The sequence below is a fragment of the Lepisma saccharinum genome, chromosome 29, assembly GCF_977018435.1.
Source record: "Lepisma saccharinum chromosome 29, izLepSacc3.1, whole genome shotgun sequence".
Lineage (NCBI taxonomy): Eukaryota > Metazoa > Arthropoda > Insecta > Zygentoma > Lepismatidae > Lepisma > Lepisma saccharinum.
Window position 1 is genome coordinate 10,487,167 of NC_139257.1, and position 18,405 is coordinate 10,505,571.

The window sequence follows — 18,405 nt, forward strand, 5'->3', positions numbered from 1 at the left end:
GAGAGCTTCAAGTGTATGGCAGAGATAATGGATACAATCACATCAGTTTTCAAAACACGAAGAGAACCTTCATGTGTGCACATTGCAAATAAATTATGCAATGAACTATAGCTGTCTTCATAAGAAATAAGAAACGATCATCATACGCACAACTTATCTGTAATGAAAATCAAGAACTCGAAAGCAACAACTCAAAAAAGTTTCACTCTGTTTACGTACAGGAACCAATCATACGAACCATTAACCCCTGTCTGAAACTGACACCCTTCTATCTTCTCTAAATTTACAGGATATATCAATCGCAGAAATAGAAAAAAACAATACAGAACCTTAAACCTAAAAAAAAATGGCAGGGCCTGATATTATCCCCCCTAAGTAATCAAGGGTTGTGGTGAAAGTCTAAAATATTCACTACATATACTCTTCAACCTTGTAATACAAACATCGAAATTTCCAGATAAATGGAAATTGTCACAAATTTGTACATACCAAAAACATCAGACAAATCTAAAATTTCAAACTACAGACCAATTGCGATACTCTCTGCATCAGTTAAACTATTAAAAAGAAACTCCACAAACACTTTTTTGCTCACGTCAAAACCAATTCTCTCCTCGCACCAGCATGGATTCGTACCAGAGATATCTGTTGTGATGAACATCTTAGAAATCGCAAACTTCATTTCCACTGAACATGAAAACAAAGGCCAGGTAGACATTATATACACAGATTTCTGCAAAGTGTTCGACACTGTAAACCATGTTATTCTCTTGAAAAAATTAGTGTTCTATAACTTCTGCTTTTCCCTCATAGATATAATGTGCTCGTATCTCAAAAACAGAAAACACTAAATTATCAAGGTTGCTGCTCCCATGAATTTGTAGCTAGCTCGCGCATACCTCAAGGTTCTAATCTTGGTCCCAGCTTAGAAATGCAAAGAAAGTCTTATTCGCTGATGACTTAAAATTCTATAGGAGCATTCACAATGAAGAAGATTCCATTACATTATAATAGGATATTGAAAATCTCAACACATGGTGTAAAGCAAATAAAGTTAATCTAAACCATAAGAAATGCAGTGCTGTAACATTTACTCTATTGAAATCCCCAATACACTATAAATACGGAATAGCACATACACAAATAAACCAGGCAAACTCAGTAATAGATCTTGGTGTAGTGTTCGATGATACATTATCGTTTCAGTTATACATTACAAAGACTGTTAATGACACGCAGAGAAACCTAGGGTTTATTATGAGAACTGCAAAAGAATTCAATGAAAATAAAGTGCTGTCATCATTATTTAACCTATATGTTAGCCTTAAATTAGAGTATGCCTCTATAGTGTGGAGTTCACACACCAGTAAACAAATAGATCTTATTGAAAAAGTTCAAAATAAATTCACTCGTTATATAGTTTTTAGGGAAGACGGTGTATATACAAAGGTGATACCTCCCTTGCAAACAGAAGAATGATACATCACTCCTTTTTCTTTTCAAACTTCTTAACGACAAATTGGATTCTTCCTCTCCACTTTCAAAAACAGCTTGCTATGTCTCCCATCCAAAGTTGTGATCAAGAAAGCAACTCTTTGCAATTTCCCCGCACCCATACAAAATCCACAAAATGGCTCCCCTGAGAAGAATGTGTATCTTGCATAATGAATGGTTAAAGAGGGGTGTACACTTAGACATATTTGCTAAATTTTCTGAGTATAAACACTATTTAATGGACAACATTCTTACTAAATTTTATTTTTTGTGCTTTCTCTCCTTTCTTTATGTATGTATATATACGCATACATATGTGAATGTAATTGTGTAAAATTTGATTCATTTTTTATCCACGGTAATATACGAGGGAGAATCAAATGAAAACCGCAAAAGTGCAATTAAAAATATTTTTTCTTTCTTGGAGTTTGGAAATTTGCAGACACAGTCCTTGACGTCTTTCCGAGCTGGCAGTATGAAGCAGTGCCGGTAGGTGGGGTTGGATGTCAGTAAAAGCTGATTCAAGATGGCGGCACCACTACGCAGTTGCAATAAGCAGGAACGGTGTGGAGTTATTCGATTTTTATGGAGTGAAGGTGTGAAACCAGTTGATATTCATCAGAGAATGCAGACAAAGTATGGGGACGCCTGTCTATCACAGCGGCAAGTCTAAGAATGGTGCAAGGAATTCACAGAAAGTAAGACTTTATTGACTAATGCTCCCTGTCTGGGTCAGGCTCAACGAGTTGTGACAGAGGAGTCCATAGCAACATCAGATCTGCTTCTTCAGGAAAACCGGCATGTCACCCTGGTTGAAATGGCTTCCTTGCTGAATATGAGCTTTCGTTCAGTACAACACATGGTGCAAGACGAACTCCGCTACAGAAAAGAATCCACCAGGTGGGTTCCTAGACAGCTGACACAGGAACTGAAAGTCTGTTGGGTTGTTGACACATGTCAAGAGCTGCTGAGGCGTTACTAAGAGGAGGGTGAGACATTTCTAGCTCACATTGTCACCGGGGATGAAAGTTTGGTGCACCATTTTCAACTGGAGACAAAACATGCAAGCAAAGAATGGCGACTTTCATCTTCGCCGAAACCAAAGAAGTTTCGCAGCCAGCCCTTTGCAGGGAAAGCCATGTTGACTTTATTCTGGGATAAGAAAGGTCCTATTCTGGAACACTACATACCCCCCCCCCCCCCCGTATGACAATGACTAGTGCCACCTACACCGACCTTCTCAAGAACCATTTGAGGCCAGCGATACACACAAAGCGAAGGGGATTGCTGATTGCATGTGTTTTGCTTCAACATGATAACGCCCATCCTCATTCTGCTCGTGCAACCATGAAAAACATCGATGACCTACGCTTCAAGTGCCTACCACATCCACCATACTCACCAGATTTGGCACCATCTGTTTTCCACATCTTTGGTCCATTAAAGGAGCACTTTGGAGGGCAGACGTTCAAGTCTTATGAAGACGTCCAATTGGCGGTACACGACTGGCTACCCTCATATATGATATATGTAACATCTATCTATATGTATGTACATTTTTTTCTGAAAATGTGTATAAATACTATTTTTATGTGTATAAATACCCAAATGTAAGACATTTACTGTGCACTGTAACAGAGCATATGCCTGTTGTGCGAAGATAATAATAAAATAAAATAGCTGTGAGTACCAGAATTAGGTGCAGAGTGTACTCTGGAGCAGAGGCAGTGTAACATTGTTCACAGCTACTTCAACATTCCAGGGCAGCTGGCCCCTGTGGCAGAGTGGTTAGCACATTGTGCTATGATGCCAAGGGTCCCTGGTTTGAATCTCAGCAGGGGCATGGATGTTTCTGAGTGTCCATTCATCAATTTAATCATATCATCACTTATTTCCATCTTTGAAATTAGCACAAATGCAAAGTAAAATAAAGCAAATCAATCAATCACCAGGGTGAATGTAAGATATGTCTTGTATGCTCAGATACAATGTTTAAGGCAAAAATGCTGCTTGCTTTGTTGGTACTCTGTATGAAGCAACTGACCCAAAACCAGACATCATCTCACATATTGATGAAGTTATATGGTTGGGTGGACTGTCTTCAGAATTCTAAAATACAGCAAAAAAATCTGGAAGTATTTTGCACCTTTGCTTGGGAAGGGAGTAGTGGATATAATTGGCGAACAAACAATATCACTTTTTGGTATTCATGTAATGAGTAAAGTAAATCTGCGCCAATTGTACAGACTGCTTCAGATTATTCAAAAGTAGTTAGAAATCTCGTGCCAAAAACTAAAGTTATTTTGATAAATGAAGAAGCAATTTTACGAGAGAATTTGGTGAGATGCTCAGCCAATTGCAGCCATGAAATCAGTACATACCATAAAAGCTATTCCAGGTACATGTTTATATACCCATGAGAATGCTCTCTACCTCCTGAATTAGAAATTCATGTGAATGCCTGTGGGAGCATGGAAGACTGGGCCATAGTAACACATGACGACAAACACGATACTGGTGAAGTTACAAGGAAGGTTGATAATGAATATGAGATATCCGTAATGGTTAAGAGTGGTGACACCAACCACTAGAAGTGGTTTTTGAAAACTAATAAGTTATTGTACCCATCCTCTCCTAGTTAATTCCAGAAAACAATTCAACTTTCAAGATGTCAGGTATTGAAGTGTGATGCACGGGACTTGCAAACTATTTGCACTGGTGTTTCAGTGGCTTCTCTGAAATTGTAACAGTTCCATATGCTGTATGTTGAAAGTATATTTTACTTTGGAAATGTTCTTCCATAAAAATTCTTGTTCCAAATGAAGAACTCAAAATTTTGATGATGCAAGAGACAAGGTTGCGAGGTACTTCATATTTCCATATTCAACATTCAGCTAAGTAACCCTATACTTGATAAATAAAAATAATTCAAATGTGCTAATTATATGTATCTATAAAAATGCATCCCTACCTGATGTAAAGTTTTATAGTTTTTCAATTGTAAAATTACATTTGAAGGGCTCGGGTGTAAAACATGGTTAGTGACATTTTGATCATTTCTGAGTTCATTAATAAAAAAAGGTTATTAGAAGCTTTATTGTAGATGAATTGTTTTTGTTTTGTGTTTACCAATTTCACAAACTTCAATGAGTCCAAAACAAATTGTGTGACATGGCAATTTCACTTGAAAATTGAAGGATGGCACATTTTACTTTGTAACTGAATTACCAATATGTCACTTCCATGTTTTATACCAGAGCCCTTTCATTTTACTTTAGAGATTTTTTTAAAAACATTTTATAAATAATTATCTGTTCTTTTTTTCATGATGGTTTAGCTTGTACTCTAACTAAATACCATGGATAAAAAAAATAAAGATTGCAATGTTATTTATTTGATATCCTGGTATCTCTTTTCAGAGAATTGCCCAAATTACTTCAGATGTGGTAATGACAGAGAATTTAAAGTGAAGGGGACAGCTGGGCAGAACGGACACCATGTGACTGCAATCAACACAGAATTTCTTCAAAACTACACATGATATTTCAGAAAATTTTATCTAAAATTAAGACTTTCAAAAGTGTTGAATAATTTCCATTTTTTAGGGGGGTCTGATGGTCCAAATTACGATTGTCTACTTCCCATATCATCATGGTACGAAGACATCTTTATCCTGGTTCGATTTTTATTTATGGCTATAAACATGTGCTTCGTATTTCTAGCGATTATTTACTGCATGATTCCTTGAGAATCGTTTCTCACTTCCATATATTCTTATGTGATTCTTCTCTTGCATTTAGCTATTTGATTACTGTCGTCTTGGTTAAGTAGTTAGGTTAGGCAAGTCAGGTTTAGTGATCTTAGTGTTCAAATAACATCTTAAATGCTTTTGTCGTTAGGTTATGTTGGCCAGGTTTAGTGCTCTTAGTGTTACAGTAATTTCCCTGAATGCTTTAAACATCTCGTCAAGTGGGTGCTGGTCTCAAGCACACCCTTTGAGCCTCGTGTCAGCCATATTCTGTGGAATGCATTGTCGATGGAAGGGGGGATATTTGCGTAAGGTACCTTTTACAACTTCAATTTGCTGATGAATAAGACTTTTCAGAACTGCAAGCACTGCTAATTACTTTCAGAAAGCTTCAAACTTACTTTCACAATCATTTCCACTATTCTGCGATACTTTCCTTTCTTCCATGAAAAAAATTGCTATGTCATAGGAAGAGCAGATGCTTGCGTACAGTACTTTAAACTCTTTCTTAACCAATAAATTGCACTTTTTGGAACTCCAAACAGTGGTAATTACTTTCACCAAGGCTCAAATTTACTGCAAAAATTGAAGGGGTCCACCGTATAACGTTGTAAGTGACAAAAAAAGTGATTTTTTCAGAAATGAGCAAAAACATTTGTAGAATACAAAGGCCTTTGTTTCGAACTTTTTTTTTTAGCTAGAATGCATAGTTCGTATTGAAATAAACATAAACCAAAAGAACAATTCATTGCAATAAGCTATTAACATGTTAGAGAGCCTTTTACATCATATAATGAGGTAACAACGTTGTAAGCGACTGGCAGTTATGTTATACCCCGAACTAGTTGGTGTCGCTCAACTAGGGACGGGGCAGGAATGAAAAATGCACCACAATATTCCTGTCAATACCTTATTTTGTGATACAAGTAAAGCAATAGTAGATAGAAGTACAAAAATGGTATTATAAAAGTATAACACAATGTTAATGAGGATAATACATTTTCTTGTGGGTTAACATTTTCATTACTCAACTTCAAGTTCTTGGTAAAAGGAAACAAATTCTCGTGGAAGATACTGACACATATCATCCAAATCTTTCTTTTTGGCAGCCTTTATATGGAGACGACCTTCGTATAGGTTGGGAATAGCAGCCACTTTCACTTGGGGAAGATTTCTCTTGGTTGGCCCTTTGGATTGTTTGGTCAAACAGTGCGTTTGCCATGGTTAGAACGTTGTGGGATGTTCTTCCACATAATGTTGTCGGGTCATCATTGATGATTTGGTACCATGCATGGTCTGTAATATTATATGATTTGGTGACCAATGAATGCAAAACGATGTCCAAGTTTTTGAAATCATCTGTACACATAACATATACGTCGAACTGGTTGGAACTCCTAGCATTAGCAATAACTTCTACCCATTGAAATGGGACATACACTTTTTTCCCCGTTTTTGTTCCTTGAATAATGGCAAAATCCCTATCACAGGGGAGAAATCTGTGGCCAGTAGTCATAAACTTTTACTCAACAGTCGAAATGCACTCATTGTGGCATTAAAGCTATCATGCGCCAGCTGTTATTTTGCCCAACACATCTGACACACCACAACGTCAATTTGCGTGTTTCACCTTCTCTCAGTTTGGAAAAATGTAGTTGTATATACTTCAGGATACATGATGATATCTCTGCTGACACTCGCTTGGCTATGGTCTCGTCCCAAAAAAACATCATAGCTTTATTGTTACCCTGATTGTGGACAGCAAGATTGAAACAGGACAACTGCCTTTCATAAAATACGTTATTATGGGTCAGATTGGGACAAAATAAAACCTGCTGCAGGTCAACACATAAAACAATGTTTTCTGCATGTTCCTTGGCATTTTTCGTGTCGTCTGATAGTGACTTACAAGCAAGATCTGCCCTCATGTGATGAAGGTTACTTTCATTTGCAATTTGTCTCATTTCCGCTTCATTGTTAGTTGAAATCATACGAACGTGCAAGCAGTCATAATATGCACAAGTATCGGACCGGGGCAGACCAAATCTTAGTTTAAAATTAGAATTGAAAATGTCATGGTACAGATGAAGTTTTACTTTAACTTCAGGATGTTTAATGCAAAAAAGTTCCCACATTTTCCTTACATTTAGCCCTGCATCCAAACATTGTATTTTACTCTCATGCCTTGAATAATGATTTTCCTGCCATGGGAATGAGGAAATATGTTGTTTAATAAGCTCCCTAGTCTCATCCGATGCCTTTCCTTGTTTCCCATGTAACCCTCGGTTGTCACTCAGAGATTTATCTAACTTTTTTTTTATCAAGAAGTATCTGTACACGGCGAGCTGTGATCTTTAAAATGTTGCATAACATTTTTTGGCATATTCGTACATTACTTTCCTTCCTTGGAAAATAATAATACTCTACAGTGCAATGTCTTCTAGAAATATCTTCACTTACCCGTCTGAGAGTAATATCAACTACCTTGATGCATGATTGAGCCAAAAATGTTGTTTGCTTGTTGTAGTCCAGTTTATAGAAGTCCTGAAAGTGCTGCAACATTTCTGCATGATCGACGTCTTCACATTCGAATTGACAAGAGCAAACTCTCCCCTGAAAAACAAAAACAATAATATAATATTAGAGTAAGCAGTGATGGTAGTATTTAAATAGATGCAAAGGCGTATTTACATTATTTTGCCTGATAACGATTTCAAAATCAACATACTGCTATTTATATTTCAATATAACTACTAATCTTCACTAAAATGGAACGTTGAAATGTGAACCAAAATATAATACATATTCATAATAAGGACTGTTATCCCTTTCACTTGGACACCCAAATCCATAATACAAAAATAACATACAAAATTGGTACAAAAATATTTTGCCCAAACAAGTTTTCCCTGGGTGTAGGCAGGTACAAAGAAGAATCGTGGCAATTTTAGGCTTGCTTGAATGTATGGTTCCGGAATCAAAAATGGGATGCCAACAGACAGGCATATGTACAATTTTGTCTACGGACTCTACATTATTCAAGGGAAACACTGACAAATACGATCAGAACCCCGCAATACGTAAACGTATTGCAACAGGTGGTGGTTACAATGTTATTCTACTCACCTCTACTGGCGTCAGTTTTCCAGGTACAGTTTTTTTCTTCTTTGTTACATATGGCATGCCAGCATCTCTCAAAGCTTTCCTCTTCTTATTCTCCCAATGCGAAACATTAACTTTCCGTTTTTTACCATTATATATGCATTTTTGATCACCCGGTGACAAGAGTAACGCCCGACACAGCATCCGTTGTTTGGTTCGGTTTGGCGCATACAATATTTTTTAGGCGACAAGAGCCGAATTCCCACGCTTCTCACTTAGGTTTGCAGTGCTACCAACCTAATATATCATCAATGTAAATTTACCACATGGGGGGGAATGTTGGATACTCCGTTTTTGCCACAAAATCTCCACATTGGAAAAGTTGGAACTTACAACGTTATACGGCGGACCCCTTCAATAATTTTTGTAATTCTACAACAATTCGTCTTTCTTCTATAAATTATTGAAAAATCAAACATTCCGAACTCTTACCGACCTGACTCAAAAACAAATCTTTTGTCATGCTTCTTTTCAATTTTGGCCCATCCAATGCCCATGTGGCTGATGCATGAAGTGAAATTTCTTGAGTTTTTTCCCCAGTAAGCTGGCTAAACTGCCGCTCTTACACATTGTTATTATTTTCCCCCTAAGAATTATCAGTGTATTTTCAACTTTGCATTATGGAAGGAATGTACTACTGCAACATGCTACGTTTATTTTTCATTGACTCCATTGTAGTGGCTACAGGGGCATGCTGAATACAAAGTTTGTTTCTTTCTTTTTTGAAAAAAAAAAGATTTTGTTGTTCTCCTTTAACTTTCATTATTGGGAGGAACACAGTATAAATTTCACTTACAATAACATCCCTGATTGAAAAAAAAATCATCTCTCTATGACAATGAGTTTTCAGGCTACTTTCTTTTCTTTCTTTTTGTATGAGGACTAGCACATAAATGGTTTAGATCATATCTTCATGAAAGAAAACAATTTGAAGAAATGTGTTACTTAAATGCAATACAACGTATAATCAATCTCCAGTTCAAAAAATAAATTGTGGAGTTCCCCAAGACAGATACTTGGACCTTTTTTGTTCCTGCTCTATGTAAACGAAATGCCAAAACTTTTGGATGAGGGACAGGTTATACTGTATGCAGATGACACAAACATTATATTAACAGATCACTGTGAGCATGCCTTAAAAAATAAAGTAAACAACACATTGCTAAAGCTTGATAGCTGGTTTCAAGGAAATAATTTAAATCTAAATACAAGCAAAGCAAATTACATAAATTTTACAGCCTCTCAAAACAAAAAAAAAAAAAACACTTAAATATTAATGTTAAATCCAAAAATACAGACTTAATGCATGCAAAAGAAACTACATTTCTGGGTATTGTTTTAGATGAACACTTGAAATTCTCAAACCACATCAACATGCTTCAACAAAAATTAATTAAATTCTGTTTTGCACTGCATGTAAACATTACCAGCTTTTGGTCTGTCAGAAGTCTCTATGTAGCAAACTTTGAATCAGTAATATGGTATGGAATCATGAGCTGGGGAAACAAGGCATATAGCTCCATACTGTTTAAATTACAAAAAAAGAGCACTTCAAATTGTGGCAGGCGTCAATGCAAAATAATAGTACAGAATTCTCTTCCGTAACTTCTGCTTGCTGGCAATACCCTGTTTGTATATCTATGAATGTCTGGTATACATCAAACAAAATATTAGTACTTTTGAAACCAATGAAGATATCCATAGCCTGAACACGAGAAATAAAGATAAAATTCGAATGAAGACATGCCATGCCGTCTTACTCTCTACAAGAAGGGACCTAAAAACTCAACACTTGACCTGTATAACAAGTTGCCAAGAGAGTGTAGACACGAACCAAAAGTGGAAAGGTTTAGAAATAAAATCAAAGTCATGCTAATTAAACATTCATTTTACAGCATACAAGAATATACAGAGCCAACACTCATCTTTTGAATGCATACAGACATATATATTGGACAGAGTGTGAAGGACTCAAGGTCTTGTGTACGTGTAAACAGAATAAATGTTAAAAGGTATGGTTAGTTACCATAAATGCAGAGTTGCTGTTGTACATCAAACTGAAATTGTCAAGTATAATATCTTTATATGCAAGGGTTATAATACACAAATATATATGTGTGTATCTTAGGTTAAAATTACCAAAATTATTATCATGCACTTCTATTTGACATGTCCTATGCTACAGACGTACCTACTTGTACAAAATTGTAGTCCTTGGATGCAAATAAATCATATCATATCATCATACATCACAACAAGTTTCAAAATTGCACACTTGAAAAAGTTCCAGTTGGAAGAGGCTGGACACATGTACAGGACTCCAATCACTGAAAGTTAACAGGAGAATTCCTTAGGTTAAGGGTTATTGCTGTATATTGTATATATGTGTACATTAATTTGAAGTTGTCCCTTGGCATTTTATGAAAAAGAAATATGATTTTTCAAAAATATAGCTAGAAACATGGGTGACCACAGAGGTTTTTCATGACGCGCATGCATCATGGGAATTTTTTGGGGAGACTAAATTGTATACCAATTCTATATATCTTCCCACAAAAATGGTGGGGTGTCATTTCTTTTGATTGACTTTTTATTCATTTTTAGTTAAGGATATTATTAACAGTTTTTCTAGCTACCTGTGGCTGTAGGTGATCACGGAAACATCACCTCTCAGTGAAATCAGTTGCCTCTACTTTTTGCCACTTTTGCTCCTGCACTATGCTAAATTTTATCTACAAAGGGAAAGTAAACTGTCCTTGCCCCCTAGTTTTGGAATCCAATGGCCACCACTGCCACCTCTTATGCCTTTAGAATTGGTTTGGATGGGGGGGAGGAGGGCATGCTGTTCCCATTAATACAAGGTTAGTCAAGCAGACAAACTGCTAAAAATAAGGTTCACTACACTAACAATGGCAGTGAGTCTGAGCAGTTTTGTACGTTTTATGTTAGCAAACATGAAAGTGAGCCTATAGTACCTAAAGTAAATATATCTTGCTTAAAGGTATCTGTATATATTGTTCCGCAAATTTCTTCTGACCAAAATAATTTGAGTAAATAATTCGGCATAAGGTAGGTGGGGGAAGGGGAGGTGTTCTAGCTTTATGGGGGGAGTGCATCATAGGCCTTAGAGGGGATGGGCAGGCACCCCTAAAGGTAAAGGTAAAAAAGGTAAAGTGTTCCCCTGTGCATAGCACCACGCCATGAAGGCGTATAGGGGGTGTGGGGGTAACGCCCCACACTTTCTTGATCCGGTCGTGAGTGGGGGTGATGTGATCAGCATCACGCCCCTGACTGCCTTTACCCCCCAGGGTTTCCCCCAGGTACCCATGTTATTCGACGCTGGGTAGGCGCCGGGGCCGCTTCCACCGTTAGAAAAGTTTCCGGATTTGGCTAGAAAATTGTTGTATTTAACTACTGATTTAATTCTACAGAAATTTTAATAAATTGTGAGCATTGAGCTAGTTGTATTTTAATTAACAGAAGTATCTTGGGTTGTCCAGTAGACATTCTGTCTACACAGCTAAAAGGATAAGATGTACCCCTTTTGGGTAACATTATCGTATGAGGGAAACGGATTCCTTCAAATTTACAGGAGAAAGTACTTACGGAAATCATTTTCTTTAGCGTTGTGGAAGTTCCTGAATGTAGATTTGATCCATTTTAATGTGAATGCGTGTTGTTTTCTGTGAAAATCTCTGTCCGGCACGCTGTTTCTGCTCCCGCCATTTGCTTTCTGCATGAGAGTGCAATGTTCTGTGTGTTAAGATGATGCAACCCCGTAGCCAGTGTTTCAGCTTCGCAATGTTTTCACTAGAACCATGTGTCGTAAAGTAAAAAAGTAAAGTAAAGTGCTCCCCTGTGCATAGCACCACGCCATGAAGGCGTATAGGGGGTGTGGGGGTAACGCAACCATGTGTCGAGTATTTTTTTTTTTTTCTTTTTTAACTGTGCTTGCCTAATCTAACTTAACCTAACCTTACGGAAAATGGTTTTTGGGGCTAACGTCAATGGTTTGTGAGGCTAACGTCAATGGTTTGCGACGTATTAGCATAATTTCAAATCCGGGCACGAAAGTAGATATTTTCCGGTGAACGAGGTTGCAACACTGCATACATCGACAAAACACTCTCACAACGCCCCCTAAACCAGTACGCTATCACGGCCATAATGTGTTACAGATTCGAAACAACAAGTAACAGCAAGTACTCGTAAATAGAAGAAATAGACATTATCTTAGTTAGAAATGCATTATTTCACCTTAAGAAATGTTCCGCATTTGAAAATAACACGTTAGCAATGTAAAGAAGTTCGAAATATATGATTCGTAGGTGTTTCCCTCATACGATAATAGTACCCCCCTTTTGCATTGTAATTATTTGGAAAAACTTGAGAAGCTTCCCACGACATTGTTCTGAATATTTCCACAATATTTCCCGATATGCAGATATATACCAATTTTCCTTTCATGATAACTGGAAAGAGGCTTGTTGCACTTGATACATTATGTTGTCGCCTTGTAATTAAGAGGTCCTGGGTTCGATACCCGGTGGAGGCAGATAGTAGTTCCGATCCCACTTTAAGCTGCAGGTCCAGTCCCGATTATCCTTTCTGTGCATAAAGTGTACTTAAAACAACAATTCAATCAATCAATACAATATCAGTAAATTTGTAAGAAAATGCTACTACCTATTATTCTTTCTTACATACTGAATATGAGTCAGTTTTACTCAAAATATGCATTCCTTTAATGCTAAACGTGAGTAAATTTTACTCACCACATTACCTACACATACTATGAGTAAACATTACTCCCTAGCTTCTATTAACAGAGCAGTGGTGCACAGACAGTAGATGACGCGAACCCCTCCCTTTGGCATCTTGTTGCCAACTATTGGCCAGAAGACAGGGGTAACCAAAAAAGTTGGGGAGTGAATATATTTTACTCATGGTTAGTGATCTAGGGTTAATAATAGGTTACTAGTTAGATATAGCGAAAAAAAAACATTTAACTCGTTTATTTTCAAATTAATTTCATTTGTACTTACCTCATATGCATAGCGGAACATTTTTCAACTTGGGATAACATTTTTTTTATGAAAAAAGCGTCATTCTTAACATTATAAGTATTTATTGGTCCTTGCTAATTGGTGGGCAAATCTTGACTCACATTGTCTATCGTCAGCTGATATGCTGTGTCGTCAGCTGATATGCAGTGTTACTAAACTTATGAGCCGATACATGCCGCACAAACTATTCACAAAAGGTTTAAGCGAAAATTGATCCACAAACCATTCACGGAAGGTTAGGTTAGGCAAACATAGAAAATTGAACTGGAAAAAAAACGCTTACACGTCATCTTGTAAAACTACCGCGTAGTTGCTACACTAACACTTATTAACCGAAAAATGATGGTTTTTAGGCTAAAATTGATCCACAAATCATTCACGGAAGGTTAGGTTAGGTTCAGTTAGGTTAGGCAAACATAGAAAATTAAATTAAAAAAAAAACGCTCACACGTCATCTTGTAAAACTACCGCGTGGTTGCTATACTGACAGGGGGTTACATAATCGAACGCACGGAACATTTGATTCACGTAGTCGACGGTAATGATGGCATGAGCTATCGTGCAACGGAGATACATGAATGTCGAAAATTACATTATTTACCGGCCGAATAAGTTGCACGAATGGAAAAACACTATTCCCAGCTTCCAAAAGTACACTGGAACTCAATTCCGTAAGTACTTTCAAGTCTTTTCTCCTGTAAATTTGAAGAAATGTGTTTTCGCTATATCTGACTGTAACCAATAATAGTAACATTCAAGGCATTTATTTTTAACATGAATACGTGTTATAACTTTAACATTATTCAACTAAAAACAAATGTTTGATTAAAGGAGCGCTTCCGCGCGGGTGTCCTTCGGAAACACAACAGCCAAATTGTGTTTATGTGCTTCTAAAAACAGTAAACAGTAAGAGGAATAATTCTACAATGCAAGCAGTATGTACATACAAGAAAAAATATACAGTAAGACCACTTCATTCTCACTATTCAAATGTTTATTACTCAATTCTGGAATACATGCTAATATTACTTACAATTGATAGCTGGCAGTTGAGTATTTTTATGTTCCTGAAGGTAAATCCCAAGTTTTATTGCAAACAAATGAATGGAAAATCCCTCCCGCTATCCCTCTCACTGGGTTGCAACACTGCGCAGTTGTATCGCTGTCGCGCTTTTCTACTTACTTAATGTAGACACTACTAAGGAAGGCAAGTTTATAGAAATGGAAACATAAAGAGGAAGGACTACAAAAATATTGGAAGATAAATACGTAACTGTCACCAATTGTAAGTAATATTAGTATATATTCCAGAATAGAGTAATAATAATAATTTGATTAGAGATTGATTGATTGATTTATGTACAGTAAGGCTAATCGGGTGAAATTTGACATCAGAAGGTGAATCATAGCCGCTGTAAATTTGGTAAAACTGTCAAAGCCGGGAATCGGATTTCTTCAAATTTACAGGAGAAGGTACTTACGGAATTGAGTTTCTGTGTAATTTCGGTACCAGTTTCATAGATCGGAGACACATTAAAATCAGATATTTTGTGTTTTGCATGGTTCGTACTTACCAATTGTGTATTGCGGAATATAGTTCAAGGTGCCATTATGCTTTTTACATGAAAACAAACACTTTTTCTACTGAAAAAACGCATTTATCTAAGTGCTACCGAACGCACGTAACGGTGCGATATTGCTTACTTTGTGAATGATATCGCTTCTTTTGTTTTCGCATATCTGTGTTTATCAACCATCTTCACCGAAAAATACCTACTTGTTTGTCATGTGTGCAAATTGTACATTATGCACGGGTAGGTGACAGATAGCCCCACAAACCATCCCGATAAAGTTAGGTTTGGTTAGGTTAGGCAAGCATAGTTAAAAAAAAAGGGGGGTTGGAAACACTGACATGATTTCCCGGTCAAATAGATACCACGATGAAAGAAAATACCTCGACTAACGTTGGAAACCTTAGAGAAACTCATTTCCGTAAGTTGTTTCTTCTGTAAAAATGAAGAAATGTGTCTCCTATGCATGAAACTGTTACCAAAAATTATTTTTGTTTGAAATTTTTGAGTCCAAATTTCCAACGGATTCCAGGCTCCGCCCTTGGGGTAATTGACCTACCGCCCCCAACTGCTAACACGGCCCCGCCTCCCCTCTGCTCCGGCTCCCCAGCTTTATCCCTGTTAAAGACATGTTAGAAGTTGGCCGGAGTCACCCTGCCCCCAAATGAGTCCCAAACTCTTAAATTTGAAGAAATCCGTTAAATCACACAAAACACCTTCTAGATGTTAGACAATGCTACAGGAACTTATTGCCATAAGTAGTTTCTTCTGTAAAAATGAAGAAATCTGTCCGGGGAATATCAGACTAGTACCGTTGTTTTTTTCAACATAAATAACTTTTTTTCGAGTCGAAACAGTGCTCATTGCTTGAAGAAAGGTTCATATTTTGTGTGACAATGATTTCCAAAATTCTACAATAATTAGTCTTTGTGCTAGATGAAATCATAAAACAACCGATACCAGAAAAACATTTTTCATTGTATTTACGCTATTGGAACCTAACCTAACAGGCGTAACCTAACCTTGTTGGGTGACCCCGGGGGTAAATATTGGACAGAAATCAAACTTTTATCATAGCTCCCACATTTATGTACTTTTCTAGCCAGTAATTTTTTTGGTAATTACTATTTGATATATCTGTCGGGTACCATTGTTGAAATTTATTAATTCCTTCCAGGAGTAGAAACAAAAATAAAACTGTGTCCAAAAATTACCCAGCCCTTGGGGTAATTGTTGGACACAGTGGGGTAAATATTGGACATTAGTTATCAATGTGTTCTGCACAGCACAGAGATGAGCCATAGGGGGTAAATGCTGGACAACGGTGTGTACTATAGGTGCTGTGTTTGAGGTAATTATTGAACAGCACATGACTTCTGTAAAAAATGTATAACAGTGAAGTGTAATAAAAATTAGCAACTTTTGGTTTTCCGGGTAACCTTTTAATAATTTCTAGCATATTGGTTACGTGTGTATTACTCGCTATCTATAAACAAAAATACGTTAAAAGTATTAAATTTCGTCTACTTACATAAGTGAGTATACATTCGTTTTAAACTACGTTTTGGAAGCTTTCCTGCTTCCTTCTTCAGGTGGTCGTATTTTAGGCTCGGAACATCAAGCCACATTGGAGAAGTGTCATATGAGGATACTAGGTATGCGTGGGTAGACAAAATTAAATACTTTTAACATATTTTTGTTAATAATTTGTGCTTTGTTCAAGTACAAACATTGCACAAATGGTGTTTTTTAATCACACAAACTATAACAAGTTAATTTAAGCATATTGAGGTGCTGTCTGTCACCAAACTACAACTAACTAACTAAACTGATTGGTACTAATCTGATATTCCCCGGACAGATTTCTTCATTTTTACAGAATAAACTACTTATGGTAATAAGTTCCTGTAGCATTGTCTAACATCTGGAAGGTGTTTTGTGTGATGTGGGAATGTTTCATAGTGGAAATTTAACCATTGACGCATAGCCCTACGAACCATATCCGTTAGGGTTAGGTTAGGTAGGGTCACGTATAGGTTACAATAGTTAAAAATTGGTTTAAAAAAAAATATGCATAGCCCCACATGCCATTCTCGCATAGCCCCACGAACCATTGACACATAACCCCACGAACCATTGACACATAGCCCCACAAACCATTTGCGGAAACGTACGTTCTTCAGTTACAAAAACACTTTTTTAAAAAAAAATTGCAACTACTTTCATCAAATAACGTGAATGCACCTTCAAGAATGTTCCGCGAAGCAGATGGGTAAGTACGAATGTCAAAAATTCACAAAACGAAAAAGTTATAGGTGTCCGGGGACTATAAGATTTTTACCAACTGATTAGAACTAAATACAGTTATACCTAAAAACTAAATACATAACTTTTCAAAACTTTAAACTTTTTAGACAGCTTCTTTGTTCAAGTAGGCCTACAAACATTGCACAAATGTCTTTTAATCAAACACACTGCAACAAAGCATATTGAGATGCTATAGGCTTACACTAGGTTGTCACTTTCCACATCATCTTCAATCATTACATGATCAGACTGCAGAGTAGGGAATATTTGAAGACTAAAATTGGTAAACGCTGTAAGTGCCACAATAATTCAAACACCATTTTCCACGTTAAACTGTGAAATGTGCCATGCTTTATAATGTGGTAAACGTGAAATGTGGCTGGTAGCCCTCTAAGTAGTTCAAAGGGCATGTAAAGAGGTCACTAGTGTGCACGTTCTTAAGGGCTGATGTGCAGAATGATGCAATTTCCCAACACTTTTACTTTTGACACTTACAAGGTTTACCACTTTTAGTTCTCATTTCGTTCCTGAATCTAGATATACTTTGATTTTGATTTGGTGTTTTAAGTCAACTTTATGCACAGTAAGATTGATTGATTGATTGATTTAGTTTATTTTACTTCGCGTTTTGTGCCTCTTGGCTAATTTGCGAAGATGGGGATGAGTGATGAAATGATGAAATTGATGAATGGACATTCACAAACAACCAAGCCCGACCGGGATTCGAACCCGGGACCCTTGGCGTCGCAGCGCGATGTGCTAACCACTCGGCCACAGGGTCGGGCTTTATGCACAGTAAGACTAATCGTGACTGGACCTACAGTTTAAAGTGGGATCCGAACCACTATGTGTCTCCACCGGCTATCGAACCTGGTACCCCTGCATCATCGGGGAGGCACTAGAGATACTTTGAAACATTGACCTTACTTCATAATTACAAGTTATTTGAAATGGATTAACTGATACGGTTTGCACAGGACCATAAAACACATACAGTGTTTTCACAATTTCACCCTGCGGTTGCGCTGACCACCAGTACCTGTTGCAGTCCAATAAT

General features: G+C 37.1%; 2 protein-coding genes across 2 annotated transcripts in view; one reads left to right on the top strand and one right to left on the bottom strand.

Annotated features, from left to right (window-relative positions):
- The window catches only part of LOC145981381 (uncharacterized), a 45,084-nt gene extending 36,659 nt beyond the window's left edge, over positions 1 to 8,425 (bottom strand). The window contains exons 1-2 of the mRNA XM_083114620.1: positions 8,369 to 8,425; positions 7,703 to 7,855 (exon numbers count right to left, since the gene is read on the bottom strand). Coding sequence (XP_082970746.1) covers positions 7,703 to 7,855; positions 8,369 to 8,425 — 210 coding nt within the window. The remainder of the gene's footprint in view (positions 1 to 7,702; positions 7,856 to 8,368) is intronic.
- A 6,223-nt stretch (positions 8,426 to 14,648) lies between these two features.
- LOC145981578 (uncharacterized) overlaps positions 14,649 to 18,405 on the top strand; it is a 33,658-nt gene continuing 29,901 nt past the window's right edge. The window contains exon 1 of the mRNA XM_083114928.1: positions 14,649 to 14,755. The gene's annotated coding sequence lies outside the window, so the exon portion shown is untranslated. The remainder of the gene's footprint in view (positions 14,756 to 18,405) is intronic.